This window comes from Orcinus orca, chromosome 3 (assembly GCF_937001465.1).
Source record: "Orcinus orca chromosome 3, mOrcOrc1.1, whole genome shotgun sequence".
NCBI classification, from domain to species: Eukaryota; Metazoa; Chordata; class Mammalia; order Artiodactyla; family Delphinidae; genus Orcinus; species Orcinus orca.
This window is the reverse complement of record NC_064561.1, coordinates 144,921,362-144,939,493: the sequence shown is the minus strand read 5'-3', so window position 1 is coordinate 144,939,493 and position 18,132 is coordinate 144,921,362. Positions and strand designations below refer to the sequence as shown.

Here is an 18,132-nt window from a genome sequence, read left to right as displayed (position 1 = left end):
CATTTATTGTGCATCAGCTCTATGCCAGGCCCTGTTTTAGGGATCGTGAGTAAAAGAAGTTAGTGAGACGTGTTCACTGTCCTCAAGGATTTCCCATTGGAGAAACACATATGCCTTAAAGGTAAGCTAGTGCTAAGCATAGAAACCTACTCAAACCAGATTAAAAGAAAAAGAAAAAATATTAGGATACTGGGGCATTTCATGGAAATAAAGTTTGGAAGGGCAGGCAGATCTCACAAATGACTGGAAACAGAAAATAGAAAGAGGTAATAACTAAAGCAATCTCTCGCTTCCCACTCCCTCTCTCCCTAGCGCATGTGTGCTTCCGTTTCTAGGCCTTTCATCTCTGCATCTCTGTTTTCTATGAATAGCTGCAGACTGGCTTTTTCTATACTCATTAAAGAAAATGGTTGCCCCGGGTGAGCATGAATTCTAGTGCATGTAGTCAGCAAAGTCTCTAGAATCTATACCCTGAATACAAATCCCTGGGAGACAGTCTGATCGATCAGCTGGGGTCAGGTGTCTACCCTTATCCCTAGGAGGCAGGCAGTGACTTCTGGAGGAGAGTCATGGCAAACTCAGAACGACCTACAGGCAGAGCTGACACTTTGTGCATCTGGCACACGTATGAAGACAGATACGGACAATCTAAAATGTGTAGGTATATTGATAAGTGCAGAGAACTGAGAAACATAGAAGTCTAAAATGTGTAGGTATATTGATAAGTGCAGAGAACTGAGAAACATAGAAGTATTTTACTTTTGCTTATTTGTTTTGTTTGTTCTTTAGTTGAAATGTCTCTTACTTTTGGACATTATGCAACTCAACCAGCACCTAGACACCCATGGTGAGTCAAACTCAATGGATTGTGAATGTCACTCAGACTTGTCATGGATTTACTGGGTGACATTTGAGGAGCCACTGGTTACTTCATTTCAAAATTTTCAGAACTTACATAGAATTTCACATTCATTACCTTTTTCAGGACTAGGGAGAGGAATATCAAACTGTCAGGGAATTCATTTCAATTTAGTAACTATTTTTAGGAACTTATTTGCCAGGTATAGGAGTAGACTCTTGTGATATAAACATATATTTAAGAGATCTAGCATTTAAGTGCGAAGGTGGAGTATACACATGTAACTAAATTCAAGTCACACCATAATACATACAAAAGAAAGATTTTTTTTTTTTAAAACTGTGGGAGATGGGAGCCAAGAAAGAATAATTCATTATGAATAAAGGGGATGGAAAGGCTGGGCAGCTAATACACAATTCTATTGGAGCCTTGAAGTAGAATTTTAAGAAATGCAGAAAAGGGAGAAAACTATTCCAGGTGGAAAAAATAGCTAAGGAATTAGCAAAGAAGGGAGAGGTCAGCCAGTGAATGGGTGAATTTGCCCTAAGTGTAGGGAGGAACCATGAGATACGGCAGAGGCAGGTTGGGGTTCAAGTGGGAGCTTAAATGCTAAGGTGCTTGAACTTCTTCTGGTAGACGTCCAAAGATTTTCAGCAGACCAATCCTGCATTTTAGAAAGAAAACTGTGATGATGGTATAAAAAGTGGTTTGGAAACAGGGATGGAGAAAGCACAGAGAGATGATTTAAGAGACTGTCTCGTGGTACAAGATCAAAAGGGCTTTAAAGAGAGTAGCAATGGAACAGAAGGTAGGAGATGACATCGATAACCAGGGTAGAGGGTAAAGAGAGAATTGATACAGTGCGGTGGCCGGGAGGCCTGGTGGTAGCTCTGAGGACGAAAAGCAGAGGTTTGTGGTTTAAGTGAATGTATGCATGGAAATGAGATAAGCAGAGAAGAGCCTGATATGAAGATAAAAAAGATCAGAAGGGAATGCTGGGAAAAACTCATCTGAGCCTCCTCTTTTTTTTTTTTTTTTGGCGGTACGCGGGCCTCTCACTGTTGCGGCCTCTCCCGCTGCGGAGCACAGGCTCCGGACGCGCAGGCTCAGTGGCCATGGCTCACGGGCCCAGCCACTCCGCGGCATGTGGGATCTTCCCGGACCAGGGCACGAACCCGTGTTCCCTGCATCGGCAGGCTGACTCTCATCCACTGCGCCACCAGGGAAGCCCTAAAGACCCTTTTAAGTGATCAGTAGGTCAAAACTACTTTTATAATAATACTGAGACATTAGTTGCATTTTTCACTGTTTTCACGTTTGCCCTGATGGTGCAATGGGATGGTGCCCTGATCTTGCATTGCAAGAACAATGATCAGTAAGAGTAATCGTTGCATTCTTCAACCCTGAGCACTAGCAGAGAGAGAGAAAGAGGGCGAGAGGGAAAAGGGAGAGTGGGGGAGGAAGAGGGAGGGAGGGAGGAAGAGGAAGAGAAGGGAAGGGGAGGAGGGAGGAGAGAAGAAGGAAGGAAGGAGGGAAGGAAGGAAAGAAGGAAAGAAGAATGGAAGGAGAAGGAAGGAAGGAAGGAACGGAGGGAGGGAGGGAGGGAAGGAAGGCTAGTTTTACTTGAGAATGTCCTTGACAAACCCGTAAAAATTATTACTTTCATTAAATCTTGACTCGAGTACATGTCTTATATTTTGCATGAGGAAATCGGGTGGTAGGTACAAAGCACTCCTGCTGCACACTGAAGTTGAACGGTGGTCTCAGGAATGCACATGGAAGCCCAGTTTTACTTGAAAGACCAACTGGTAGACAGACTATGATTATCCAGACTTGGGTATTTCACAGACATTTCTCAAAAATGAACAAAGTGGGCCTTTCATTTCAAGTGAAACAACTGATAGTCTATTTTGCCAATGATAAAATTCAAGCTTTCAAATGAAAATGAGAAGTTTGGAAAATGTGTATCTGCCAGCATGAGTTTGACAGCTTTCTGATATGTAAAGACTTTTCTCATGAGATAGGTGGCCATATGATTTTTTTGATATCGTATAAAGAGATGTATCAACAAAGAGTTGCATCACTCTATGAACTAGTGTTTTCCGAATGAACAATGCAAGCCACAATGGGACAAAATCTTGCATGAGATCTAGTCAAAATACTCAACGGACCAATGAAGTTTAGTGCACCAGGTGCTGGAGGAGGTCACCGAGAGGATAACTGTGAGCTGGACCAAGGCAATTTCACAGGCTTTCCCTGCCCCCCAGTACCTTCTACCCACTGTTCCCACAGCAGGAGTCACTCCAAGCCTTGAGAGAGTAATGTTACTGAAACCATCTGAACTGTACATGTGACTGAATGCTATTAAGGCCTCTATATAAACTCATCATCTTGCAGGAGGGCACAGAGATCCACTCATCTTACCCAAGACAAGCCTCATATGCAAGTTCCCTTGCTTATTAAAACTGCCACCTACCAATCTGTAGTGGTCTGCCTCTTTCTTGGGTCTCACCTTGCCCTCCGTGTGCTGACTGTACGTGCATGCCCAGCTGAAGGATCAATGTTCCTATCCAGTCTTAACCAGCTCAGCTTGAACTAGATGCAGCTGACTCCACGTGGAGTCCTTCTAAATTTAGCATAAGTGTTCCTTATACAAGAAAGTCTTCCAAGATCCTCCAGGTCTGAGTCAGATGGCCCCCTTTGTGACCCTAAGCTACTCTCTGCCTGTATCCATTGGAAGTTATCCTGCGGCTGGTGGTTTATTTCCCCATCTCCCCCCACTAGATTATACTCTCTCTGTGAAGGGCCAATTTCGAATTTCACCCAGGGTACTTCCCAGGTTGCAAACCAGCACTAGGGTAGGAAAAGTTCATTGATATGGCTTCCTGTTTCACACTGCAACTGTTAACAACCCAGGTGCATCTTGTCCGACCCATGGCAAGCCAAAAGGCTGAGACACCGATGTTTACAGCACAGAGAGGGTTTATTTGCAAGGCAGCCAAGTGCGGAGATGGGAGAGCAAATCTCAAGTCCACATCCCTGAAGGCAAGGGGCTGGGGCTATTTATGGGATAATGAATAAAGAAGCAGGGCGGTCTGAAGCATGGGGAGTGTGGAGAGCATGGGGAAATGTGATTGGAAAAAGGTGCGGTAATCGTTGCTCTGCACCAGCATAAAGAAGCTACAGGCCTCTGCACCTTCCAAAGGTCATCCAGGACACTTGCCCAGTTGAAGGATCAGTGGTCCTATCCAGTCTCAACCAGCTCAGCTTAGACTGGACACAGCAGACTCTAAGTTTCTAGAAAACAACTCACTGGGGCAAACATCTTATGGTTTAGGCTACGTGCAGCTTGGAGGGCATGCAAGTCTTAAAAAGACTTTGATGAGTGAAGGCAGGTGAAATGGATTTAACCCACAGTTTCACAACTAGTCTTTTAAAAACACCACTTGTTGAATCTTGGTGCAGTATCAGAGGAATAGCCACAAGTACGTTCTATTTTTCCAGCTATAAATCTGTGCAATGACAGAGTAATTCATATAATTTCACCAAAACTATGTATCTACAATGATTGACTGCAGAAGCAGATAAGAGAATCCAAGTGTTTATTTTTTAAGCCAGATATTAAAAAGTTTGGCAAAAATGTAAAACAATGTCATTTTCTCGTGAATCCTTTTATTTTGGGAAATAGTTATTTTTCATAAAATGTATTATTTATGTTAACATGTAATAGTTTTATTGTTATTTTAAGATGAATTAACACAAAAATATTGAAAAATTTATCCATTTCAATTTCTTCCATGGTAAACATTGATAGAAACAATTCACATATACAAAAGTTCTTTGAGATCTTCAATATTTTTTTCCAGCTCTATTGAGGGGGTAGTTGACAGTTAAAATTTATGTACATATTTAAAATGGACAAATTAAGTTTTGATACATATACATTGTGAAATGATAAGCGCAACCAAGCTCATTAACATATTCATCACCTCATAATATTTACTTTTCCTGTGTGTGTGGTAAGAACACTTAAGATCTATTCTCTTAGCAAATTTCAAGCATATGAGACAGTATTATTAACTATAGGCACCATGAGGTACATTAGATCTCCAGACCTTAGTCATGTTCTAACTGAAAGTTTGTACCATTTGACCAACATCACCCCATATTCCCCACACCCCAGCTCCTTGTAACCACCATTCTACTCTCTGTACAATAAGTTGACTTTTTAAGGTTTCACATGTAAGTGAGATCATACAGTATTTGTCTTTATCTGGCTCATTTCACTTAGCATAATATCTTTTAGATTCATCTATGTCACTGCAAAGGGCAGAATTTCCTTCTTTTTTATGGCTGAATAATATTCCATCATATATATAATCACATTTTTTTATATTCTTTCATCCGAGGGATCCTGAGACCAAAGAGTTTGAGAAGCCCTCCCTTAATCTTATTTCCAGCTCAGAATGTGGTGTCCAGAAAAATTACACTTAGGCAGGATATCTCCTAGGAAGTTTAAGGCAGAAGTTCTCAAACTGTTTTGTGTCAGGAACCCTTTACACTCTTAAAAAGTTAATGCGGGGCAGGAGTTGGCTCTTTGTTTCTTGAAATTTGAAATTGTTGCCTGCTCTGGAAAAATATAGCTCCTGATTTATCCTGTACCTCATGCCAGGATGTTAATTTGTCTGGTTCTGAGCACAAAAGCAAAGAAGGGTGCATTTTCCTCTCCAGCGCTCTGAGACAAAGCACAGATTCCTGTCTCACATGAAGGGAACTCTCCTGCCTCCCAAGCAAGGGTCTGTTCCAAACACTTACTCACATTTCAGTGAGTCAGAAGGAAACAGACAGATATTCATCTCCCTGAAACCTGGCTGACTTCCTGCAAGAAGTCTGTGAGGAGAGCCACGATTGGGTGTCAGGGTTAGTGAGCGGCCACCTACAAATTCTCAGGTGTTATATGGAGTTAGTCAGCAGGTGAGTACCATCCACAGCGCAGAAAAAAAATGCCTTCAGGTGTTTGTCAGGATTAGTAAGTAGTAAGTGACAGATAAGAAAACAGGAAACAACCAGGGGCCATAGATTTTGGTTTCAAATGTATTGAGTTTATAGTCATGATTTATAAGCAGTAGCATCTGATGAATACCAATTTAATACTTTAACTATTTGAGACTCCAGCCCTAGCTATGGTAAAGGGGAGCATTTGATTTTTACCAGTTACGTCCTTCCCATCTTGAACCACTTTGCTTCCTAGTGGCAGTATGCCAGTATGCTAGTATCCCATCCTCCTGATAGTACCTGCTCCATAAAGATTTGGAATGGTGATAATAATAATGATTAGACCAGCAAATCCTTAAGTTTAGTTTATTAAAACTTTTGATTACTTCATAAAAGTAGTCACTGGAAGGATTCTGGTTTCAACAATGTGCTGGGAATTTGTGGGTGAACTTTTGGAGGAAAAATCAGATTTAGAGAAAAGTGAATATTCTATTTCTTAGGTTGGGAAGTAAAAATCTCAGAAGTGGTTATGGAATGTTCTCTTTCCAGATCTGAGCCTGAAATAATGGAAGAAAATGCTCACGATGTAATGTAGACAAACAAAGAATCACGAGTTCATACGGGGGTTCTCACTCTTCTGTGTGTCTTGAAGTAAATCGCTTAAAGTTGGCAATCAAATCAGCTCCTTATTTGGAGAGGAAGGTATGAGGATTTATAACACACACACACACACACACACACACACACACACACACACACACACACACACACACACGGCGCTCTTGCAGCAGCTCTTGCTTAAATATCACTTCGGGATAATCATAACTTGTGGGCAGATCTTCTTTCCTGTCGAGTTAGTTTCTAACCTGGTCATTGTGCGCTTATTTTTGTCCGTTTTTCCACCCACTTGGGAATGGCAGAGAAGGCATGCACCGCGCAGCCCCTGAGAACTGTGGCTGAGGCTCACGGCTCCCCCAAGCCCTCCCACCCCTGCCAGGAGCCGGGAGCCGGAAGGCCTGCACGACGGCCGGGGCCGCTCGGGGACCCCGTGTCCCCCACGGGCCAGCGGCAGGCTGTCAGGGGTGGGGTAGCAGACCGGCGAGCTTTCGCCAGTCTGCTGCGCCCGGCAGGAAAAGCCCCCAGGGGCGAGGTTCCAACCCCCACCACTTCCTGGATCCCTGGGCTGGGAGGGTGTGCGGGGGTGGAGGTGAGGTCTGCGGGGGTGTGGAGGAGCCCAGGTGCAGCTCTCCCGGCGGCGGGGCGGGGCGGGGCTGGGGCGGGGCCGGGGCAGGTCGGGTGTTTGCTGAGGCGAAGGGGCGGGCCTTGGCGCCCCGGGAGCTGCCCGGCAACTTTTTCCTGCTCACACCCGGGCGCGGGAGAGAAGACCTCGGGACGGCTCCTGGGGAGTCTCCGGGTCCTTGGGTCCCCGTGCAAACCCAGAGCAGCTCCACTGCCCGGGGCGGCGGGCTCAGGATGCGGCCGGGACGGACAGGCGGCACACTGCTGCGGCTGGTGTTAGTGCTCAATCAAGGTAAGCGACGGGTTTGCTCCGCATGAGTTGCAGGAGGAACTTGCGTGGGTCCTGGGGGCGAAAGCGAGGAGTTCTGCGCCAGCGAGGCACAGGTGGCGCGCGTCTCTGCTCTGATTCCACGTGGACCCAGGCGCCTAGCCATCCCAGCAGGATGGAGAGAGACTCCCCATTCCCGCTCTCCCTCGCCTGGTGTCCCCATCAGGCACGGCTCACCCTGTCTGTAAAGCACCTTTCAAAGTCAGCTCGATACGCGCTTCGCTCTTAGGCACACACGCACGCGCACACATGCATGGGGGAGTAAAGATTAGTGGATCGCCTGGAGATCCAGAATCCTGCTGCCGGGCTCAGACAGGTGCCCCGCCAGACCCGGACCCGGAGGTTCTGTGCGTCCCGGGAATCCGGTCCTAGGAGACAGCCTGCCCCTCAGGGCGATGCCTAGTGGCTTTGCAGGAGCCTGAGAGCCCAATATGCTTATTTTTCAACCCCAGGGTGTGAATAATGTCCCTATTTCTTCAGGACGCAGTACGGATGTTTCTTCCCTTAGGGGACGTAGGAAAACCAAGCGCCTCTTCAGTACTTGGCAGAGGGGAATTCTTCACGCCCTTCTGCCTTCTTCTTACTGTTGTAACGTCGTCTGTTCGACGGATGTAAACTTAGGCCAGGAAAAGTTCTTTTCCGCTTTCTGGATCGTTGGCGCCGCAACGAGAGATTTACCCGCAGCTGCAGCTCCAACGGCAGGGCGTTGAGAGCCGGGCCCACCCGTCGCCTGACTCCTTTTGCACGAAGTGGGGAAATGAGGCTGGGGGTACCCAGCTGCGGCGCAACCACAGTCCATCAAGAGTACTTTCCCCAGGGGACTTCCCTGGCGGTCCAGTGGAGGGAGCGCGGGTTCGATCCCTAGTCGAGGAGCTAAGATCACGCGTGCCGCCAGGTGCGGCCAAAAAAAAAAAAAAAGCTACTTTCTCCAGACCGTTTTCCAGAGCCTCGTGTGTGCTTACTTCAAGAACTTTAGTTTACTTTTGGGGTTAGGTGGGGTGGGGGGAGTCGCATTTGTATATCATAGTTTGAATAGCTATCAAAGCAAAACAAACAAAAAAGTGGTCTCTGATTTTCAAGTGTTTTTACCAAGAGGAGAAATCTTTCTTAGACTGCCCTCCTATGAGGCATTTAACCAGTTGTTATCATGAAAGAATTCTAATGCAGAAAACCCTGTAGCATTTTCTCCAGGTTAGAGAAAGAGAAATAACACGACCCCAGCGGAGAATAGGCATCGTTAGTTTTCCTGTCTAACCCTGGATCTGGTGCTTCACAGATATTCTCTCCTGGGACCCCAAGAGTGTTTTGAGGGGCCATCAACCCTAACTTAGGGGTTTCGGAGAAAGTTGGATTCACCTTGAGAATCAGTTCCTGGACACCACCACCTTCCCAAGAGCTAATGGAGATTTCAATGCAAGCCTTTCATCACTCTTTAATTACCCATTATTAACAGAAGCTATGGAAATATAACATCATTTTCTTATCTTTGAAGTGTTGAGGCTTGTTCTTTAAACAGCAGTGAGAAATACTTCAGAGGAATGTAGTGCCGCAAGGCATGAAGTCAGGTACAGAGACTTTACCTGGAGTTGGTTAACAAGCGCAACTCGCTGCAAGCCAGCAGAAGTGATTTAAAATGACATCTGTCCAAATAGTTTGTATATTTCCTCCTTCCTCCTGCTCCAGATATTTACATACTCAAGGAACAGGTTTTCTCTTAATTCGGGGTAATCATAATAAAACTTTGTCATTTGTTATCTGAACCCAAGTTCCCAGGGAAACAGCATCATTTTTTGATACCATGAATATCCAAGATTAAAATGAATAATTGAAAGCTCTAGGTTTGTGACAGCTGCAGTTTTTTATGGCATGACCCTATCTGTATAAAATTTTGAGTACTCATCATTACTAAACAGACACACATGTAGTTGCTTATAAGTTATATCCATATATATTTGTGTAATATAAATACCAAAAATTAAAATGTAAAAGGCGCATGTGTGTATGCGTTTCTACATCTAGCACACACCAACCACTGTAGAAACTTAAAACCATCAAATCTCACTTTAACACGTAGATTCAAATTCGCTTTCTATAAACATTCTCACAGGTATTTAAGAAAAAGCAGTGCTCATGGTTTGGTTTCATATTTATCGCTTTTCATTGATCATTCCTTAGTTTAAGTGCTTGCAGTCCTTGAAATGGTAACCGGCAGGTTGAGGATGGAAAAGAAAGACCATAAGAGGCCTGGATAATCCATAAACTGTAATAGGTCCATAGGGAAAAGGGAAATGTGATTTTAAAAGGCACGACGTCACTTACACTGTCTAGTGTGTTGCTTGGCTAAGGATAGTCCTTGTCTAGCCTCATCTCTTGTTATCTCTGGTACCCTGCCCGAATCACCCCCTATTTTCAGATCCCTAATTTCCCCTCAGGCGGTAAATATTCTAATTTCCCTCTTAGTAAGCAGGTCCTCCTTTAGTGTGTAATCTGGCAGCTGTTTCCTCCTGAAGCACCCTCCACCCCTGGCTTCTGTTCTCCCTGTTTGTCTCCTATTTTCCTGGCTGTTCTTTCGTAGTCTCCTTCCCAGGCTCAGCTGTTTGGCCCGGTCCTTGTTGGTGTTTGCAGAGTTCCATGCTGGATCCTCCTCTTCATTTTACCAGTTCCCTCTGGGCCTGCTCCCCACTCAAGTCAGCATCTCCAGCCAGACTCCTCTCCTGAGTTCCAGATCAGTGTTTCCATCTGTTAGCAAATATCTTCACCTAGATGCCCTATATGCACGTCCCACTCCACATGTCCCCAACTGAAGTAGATATCTGTCCTCTGAAATTTTTTCCTGCGTTGTCTATTATTGTTTAATGGCAGCATTATCCTGCAAACATGGAAACCAGGGATCTCTTCCCTTGTCTGCAACCTCACAAACTGTCTCTAAGTTCTGTCTGCTCTCCCTAACTCATGTGCCTTCTGCTACTGCCCAGTTCAGGCCCTCGCTTTTTTGTGTCTGGACTCCCACCGTCTTTAAGCTGGTTCTCCTGTGTTTGTCTCTTATCCCTCCAGTCCGTTCTCTGCTTTGTCACCAATGGTATCTTTCTAAACACTTATCTGTATCCAATCACCCCTTTGCGTCAAACGTTTGGTGGCTTCCCAGCTCACGTGGTGCACAGTCCAAACTTTGTGACATGTCAGAAAAAGTCCTTCGCCATCTGGTCGCAGCCTGCCTGTTCAGCTTCTTCTCTACCACACTCCCCCGTGCACACTTACACACAAGCACACACACTGCACGTATGCACACTCACAATACACACACCCCAGAGCCATGGACATGCACCTGTACACACCCTTCTGTGTTCTGACTGCACCTGATCATCCCATATTTGTTGTTAGAATATTTTCCAGACTATTTTCTTGGCCTTCACTGCCTTGATGCTTTTTCCCTTTTTTTTTTCTCATCCCTTTGCAACTCACCATTGTCCTATGTTAAAAGAGACGACCCCAAGTAAAATTATAAAGTAGGGAAGTTTTTATAACAAAAAGGGAAGTTTGAAGTAATCTCTTATTTCTGGGACCCACCCTCAACGACCTCTCTCATCTCAGCCCCTCAACCACCTTAGACCACCAGCTGATATGGTAACTCCGCTCCCCCATGGCTCTCCAGCTACACCGGCCCAACCTCGACTAAGCTTTGCTTTCCTACATACTGGTTCACAAGCCACTGTTTTGATTCACATTAATAGATTGGGGCTCTGGATTCAGTATTTAAAAACAATTACTCATACGTTTCTGACGTGCATCCAGGTTTGGAAGTAATTGCTTAAATATTAGCACTGCACCTTCTCTTTCCTAGCAAATTAAAATTCCAGAATTGCCTGTACCACCTTGTTTTGTGATGACCACCAAGTCAGGTGTATTTCACCACCAAGAGTCAGAGAATGCGTCAGTTCAAGTGACTTCCTTCTAAAGTATGTGATGACTGCTCCTTTCTTAGTGTGCTGAAAGCCATGGGTGTATAAAAAGGGAAAAGCCTGTTAATACAAAGAGATGAGCTGCTAATGGTGGAATTTCAGACATTCAGCAAAATAAAGGCCATTCAGTCTGTGTGTTGAAAATAAAGAGTTTCAGGAAGAATAGGAAAGATATTTGGGACCGAAAGTGTCATCTTGACATCATGTAAATGTTACCACTAAAGTCACTATCAGCCCTGCTTAACTTGGGACATTACAGAAAGATCGAGCACAGCATAAGAGAAAGAACTATGGAAAGCTGTTACTCCAGTCAACAAGTCAAAGATGTGGAGGGTGTGTGTATGCGTGTGTGCTTTTGTATCTTATGGTAACTAATGATTTACCTGGAGGAACACACAGAATAATGACTCTTAAAGAGAAGAATCTTGATACCACAAATCCCGAGACAACAATAGGTCCCCTGTGTGAAAGTGACCCCTATGATTCTCCCTTCTGATGATACATAGGTGCTTTGTTGCTCTGGATACAGTGAATTCCAGAAAACTAGTTTTTGATCATATCTTTATGCAACACTTGCTTTATGTAAGGCAACATGCTGGATCCAGTGTAGAGCCACTGGAAACTTGAAATGTGGTCCGGAGAGGTTGCAGTCCATTTGGAAACAAGTCCACACATGAGGGAAAGACATTGTCTCAGTCCCTGGGGGTTGCCTAACCAATTTCATACCCTACCATCCTCCTTTCTGACAGAAGCCCAAGTACTGGGTTAACCCCTCCTCTGCACAGCTAGGAGATCCAGGGAATGTTGAACGGTAATTGGACTGAGCCAGTGCTGGTGGTCCCAGACCTCTCGCCAGTGTCTGATTTAGACATGGGCATATAATGGAATTTTGACCAATGAGATATGGAGTGAGATCCGCTCAGGGACTTTGGGGCAAGAATTTTTCATTCCTAAGGGAGATGCTAGTTAATAAACATACTGTCAGGTCTAGATGTAAATCTTGGAGCAGCTATAGCCATCTTGCAACCATGATGTCAGGACTAGCTTGGAGATAAAGCCAGGACACTGGCCTAGTGGAAAGAGAGGAAGAAGAGGGTCCTTCATATTGTCTTTTATTGATAGTTACTGAAATTTCGAGCCATCATACATCTTGGTGTCTTGAAAAATTTCCGTGTAATTTACAACTTGTTGTGTTGTTCCTGTTGTTGTGTTGTCTGTGCCTATAACATAAAGATGTAAGTTTCTATAACATAATAGGTGTCATATGGTCTCATGCAGTTAATTGCTGAATGAATGATACAGAACTAGATGTTGAGTTCAGAGGACGGAGAAATATCGCTGTGACACGTTTAAGTATCAGGCCTCTAGAGAGGCCGTCCTGGGGGCAGGAAATAATTGTTACCGTTCAGATCTACTGTGAAGGGCCTTAGAGATCAAAGTTCAGTTCTTTGTAAATGACTGTAAGTGGTAATACAGTAACGTAATCACTAACAGGCCCCAAGTCTCCTAGTTCCTGGGGCCAGGTGTTTTAGATACTTAAATAGGAAAGGAGAAGGCCATTATGCCCGGAACACATTACTCAAGGTATTCACAGAAAGTGAGAGCTGGGAGGTGAGTGAGTGCCCAACCGTGAAAGGCCTTGTAAACCCTGGAAAGGAGCATGGAGTTTATCTGGAGGACAGTGGGAAGGCTCTGAAGGTTGTTAAGGGACAGTGACATGCTCCGGTTGGCCCCTTGACAGATCACTCTGGCAGCAGGGGGGATGGTGGAGTGAATGGAAGCCAGACTGAAGGCACCAAGACCACTTAGGAAAGAACTGGGTCTAGGTTTGGTGTTAGAGATGGCGGTGGTTCAACTATACTCCAGTATAAAAAAAAAAAAAAAAAAGATGGCAGTGGTAAAAACCCAGATAGTGGCAGTAGGGAAAGATAGCTGAGGACAGATGTGAAAGGTGTTAAGGAAGAATGGACAGGATTTGGTGATTGATGTACGAGGGTGGCAGGGAGAGAGGAAGAAGTTTAAGACCGAGACCTGGGTTTCTGATGTAAACAGCTCGGGGGATGCCATTCACCAAGACAGGAGCACTAAAGGACAGCAAGGCTAGAGGAAAAAGAGAGCAGTTCAGCTTGACAGGTTGAGTTCGAGACATCCACGTGAATACGTGTAGTTACTAGATGGTTATGTGTAGCGGTGTTAGGAGCAGGAGTGAGAGCAACATGGGGATAGAGATTTAGGAGTCGTGGGCATCTGGAGAGGGATTGAAGACATGACGTTGATGAGTCAGACGAAGAGAGACTAGAGGATGACTTTGGCTGCAACCTGAGGAGCTCCCTTAGAAGGTCGGGTGAGGAAACGGAGATGCCAAGGGAGAGAGAAGATGCAGCTGGAGGAGGAGAAAGAGGACGGCGCAGACAGGGGCACCGCGGAAGTGTTTCGAGAAGGAAGAGTTGGTCCACAGGATCAAACTCTTCACAGAAGTCAGGTAGGTCTGACCTCCTGGGTGAGGGCAGTCTCTGCTGAGGGGAAAAAACGGAACCAGAGTGGAGCCAGCTGAGGAGTCAATGGAAGGTGAGGGATGGGGACAGTGCCAGGAACTTTGGCAGGAAGGCAGGAGCTAGAGGGATGAGGTGGGAGGGGCTGCTTAAAAACAAACAAGCAAACATTGGAGAAACTTGCATAAACATTGTGGGTTTTTTTTTTACTTCTGTCACGGTACTGCATGGTACTTGTAAGTTTTGAAATTTACATTGAGGCATCCGTATGTGGCAGGAGTCCGTGACACGAGAGAAGCAAAGAGGAGAAAAGGGGCACGCGTGTCCATGGAAAGGATGCTGTCAGGGAGAAAGAAGAAGGAGGGGGGAAACTGGATGACCCACAAGAGCAGCAGCTCCGGACAGATTAGAAACCACAGGTGATCACGTGAAGGAAGTCGAAGCAGGTTCTGGGCTATGAAATGGAGAGGATATTAATTGATGAGAGAAAGGTGAAGCTGACCAAGGCACACAGAGAGAAAACTCAAAACAAACTTTTCAGAAATCATAGTCCCATATAGCACAGAGAATTAGTGTTGTCTTTGAAAGGTTCTGGTCATAAAATATTAAAGCCTTTTATTCTGCATAACAGTGGGTTTTTTTCAAGGCGTTTTAAACATTTCTATTTAATATAAATTAGAAAAGAAATTAATGTCTACTCTTAATTTTGTTAAAGTTATAATTAGTTCAAGGTACTGTTCAAGTGTTTTATCCAGTCTATGCCTGCTGACTCTTGTACACGTAAATTACATTTACTAACCAGTATAAACTCGAACTGCATATTTTTGTAATGTTTTCAGGTCCATTGAATATTGGAACTGTTCATAATTTTCAAATACATTTTTTCCTCCTTGGAGAGAATTGTCTGTTCTGTTGACCAAACAGTTCATAGAAACTGGGCAACTTTGTCAATGAAGATTCCTGCATTATTATTCCATGTTCTGAAAGGGTAACTGCAATTCTTCCTTTTATTAGTTTAAAGGGACTAGAGCAGTTTTTACTGCAGAAACCGTACATAACTCCTGATCATTGAAAGGCTTTCTGTATAAAAATGAGGTTAATGTTTAAATGAGCAAAGGGAAAAGAAAGAGTGACGGACACTGTATTGTCAGTGTAAGAGATGATTTCATTGTGTTCTGAAGAGCGTGTACAAAGCTATTGTGCCCCTGCATGCCTTGAACATTGGCAGTTGTCATTCTCCTGATTCATTCGAAGGTGGCCTTTGTTTGTCTTTGTGTAGGCCTGATCTCATTTCCATGGCTACCATGTAGAAATGCAGACTGAATGCAAGCTGGCTCTTGGCCAGTTCAGTAAGATAACTCTATTCCAAATTGTTTACCAGTTTCCTTCAGGTCCTTTAACCAAATAGCTTCTCGGACGCTTATTAGAATATGGACAATGAACCTTCTGAATCGTATAACCTTTTTGTAACCATATTCTGAATACTAGTGCATAAAATAGATATTTCAGAGAAATTGACTTAGTTTTCTGTGTACTTATTGCTTGGTGGGGATGGGGAGGGAGGACATAGCCTTGGTAATTGGGATACTTTTATGTGATCTTTATTTTCCTTTCAGTATAGAAATGTAATAGCCCAGATAAAAAAGTCTTAATGCAAAGTGGAAAGATGGTTAAATAATGTATGTAAATGTCATAGTGTCGTAGTTCTTTCAGGCTGCTATAACAAAATACCGCAGACTGGATGGCTTATAAACAACAGAAGTGTATCTCTCACCGTTCTGGAGGCTGGGGAGTCTAAGATCAAGGCGCCAGCGTGGTCGCATTGTGGTGAGAGCCCTCTTCCTGGTTCATAGCTGGTGCCTTTTTGCGATGTCCTCGTATGGTGGAAGGGGCTAGGGGTCTCTCTGGAGCCTGTTTTATGAGGCACTAATCCAATTCATGAGGGCAAAGCCTAAGCACCTCCCAAAGGCTCCCACCTCCTAATACCGTCATCTTTGGGGGTTAGAATTTCACCATATGAAGTTTGACGGAACACAAACATTCAGACCGTAGTATGTAGTAATTAAGAAGTCCCTTTTATTATTACAGTATCTAGTTTTTGCCCCCAAGGAATCAGACTTCAACATATTAGTATCATTTTTTTTTCTTGGCTATGGTTCCAGTGAAATATGACCTTAACCCTTTTTAACAGTATAGTCCCTTAGTCTCTTACCTTAATCTGTGTTCTCTCTTTTTAAAATACAATTTAGCCCCCAACCCGTATTCTATACATCCTTTAAGTAAGTCTCAATTTCACTGAGGCTTATGCACCCCAGGAAGCCTTCCCAACCACTAATCCAATTCAGTTGTTCTCCTCACGTGGACCCTTTCATAGCAGTTGTCACATTCTACCTCAATGATATGTTTACTTGGCTCTAAATCCTATAGATCGCAAACTCTGAGAAGACGGGGGCCATGTCTTCTTCACTTGTGCCAAGTTGAGTTTTGTTGAATGAATGAAACATGTATGACAGCTATTGTAACACGGGTTAAAGGCACACATTCCGAATGAATGCCAAGCCAAAAACCTCCTAGTTCTTTCCAACTCGTATATGCCAAAATGCTTCTATTTGCTAAATCCAAATTTGCTAAAATATTCCTTTAGTTGATCAATTTTTTTTTTTTTTTTTTTTTACTTCCTTGAGAGAGTTTGTTTGCTTTTGGAATATTTCTCCTTTGTCTTGAAATGTCTAACTAGGATAGCGCTATTGACAAGTAATAAGATGAATAAAAGTATTAGGACAGTGCCGACATCTTTTTTTCCCTAAAAAACCCTTTCTTGTTCCCCTCTTCTGTCCTCATAAAACAGTACCATAATTTATCTTCAGCTTGACTCTCTCTCCCACTGAAGACATTTTTAAGATCACCTTTCATCCTATTTATCATTGTATTCTCAGGACCTAGCATATAGTAAGCACCCAGAAAATGGTTGGTAAAAAAATTTTAAAATAAAAATAGAATTTTGATAATATGAGGTAAGTGTGTTCATCAAAGTACTAAACTTGATTAATACTTTCAGTTTATAGCTTTTTTTATAAAGCAGAATATTTCAATATCCTTATAGAAAATGACATATACTAACATTCTCGTAAACAGAAAAAATATTTATATTTCTTCCTTTTGATGTTCATAAGTGTGGATGTAAATTTTCATAGATATACTTGCCATTTATATGAAAATGACTCATTTACTTTTTTCACTTGGTATCTTTTGTATATACTTTTCCCTGTGGCCCTCATATTTATAACTTTACATTAATACATCCTGCCATGTCATGGTTAACTGTTGTCCCATTGTTGTATATTTAGGTTGTTTCCTGTGGGTTTTTTTTCCCCCTACTGCAAGTAATGTGGCTATAAATATCATTGTACAAGAAGCTTTTTCTTTCTTTTTTCCTTTTGGACAATTTCCAAAAGCAACATTACTGGATCAAAGATTATCTGTATTTTTTAGCTCCTGTTGCATACTGAACACTGTGGTCATCAGTAATGTGTGATTTTTACCAATTTTACCAACATTAGATTTTAATTTACTTTTTGTACGTTTTTTTTTTTAACTTCTTATAGGTTGATGAGTGTAACCTGGTGCTTCATATTTATTTTAATTCTCATGCTTTATATTCATCAGGGTGCATTTCTAAGTTACAATTTTAAAATGCCTATCTTTTGAAAAATATATGTAGAGTAGGATATTCTAGAATTTAGGCCTAGAAGAAACCTCAAGAGATCATCTAGTAAATGCCTCATTTTTACAGTAACCAGCTTTTGAAAATGACTAAAGCCCAGGACTCTAACCTGCAGTCCATCATTTCAAGATAGCCTTCAGAATTTCCTCTGAAAATCTCTTTGACAGACTTCTCCTTGTCAGCTATTTCCCACAGATTGATCACAATCCATTTTCATTTGAGGAGTGGCAGTCCTCTGGTTAAGATTTCCATACTTCCGTGGGTCAGAACCTTTTAGGGGGAAAGAGAAGACATTCTGTTTGCCGGAGCACTTGACTTTGAGTCTCCAAATCTGGAGATTGTTCTGGTTAACTATTGCCATGTAACCAATCACCCTAAAACTTAGTGACTTAAAATCACGCCCATCATTTGTTATCTCTCCTGGTTTCTTGCGTAGGACTTTGAGAAGAGCTTGGCTGGGCAGTTCTGGCTTGAGATCTCTCATGTAGTTACCTTTAAAGGGTAGGCAGCTCTCTCTCTTCACGTGGTCCCATCAA

At 43.3% G+C, this 18,132-nt stretch overlaps 1 protein-coding gene across 1 annotated transcript in view; it reads left to right on the top strand.

Moving 5' to 3' along the window:
• Positions 1 to 7,207: 7,207 nt before the first annotated feature.
• Positions 7,208 to 18,132, top strand: part of ITGA2 (integrin subunit alpha 2) — a 105,382-nt gene continuing 94,457 nt past the window's right edge. The window contains exon 1 of the mRNA XM_049707141.1: positions 7,208 to 7,385. Within this exon, the coding sequence (XP_049563098.1) occupies positions 7,328 to 7,385 (58 nt within the window). The 5' untranslated portion in view covers positions 7,208 to 7,327. The remainder of the gene's footprint in view (positions 7,386 to 18,132) is intronic.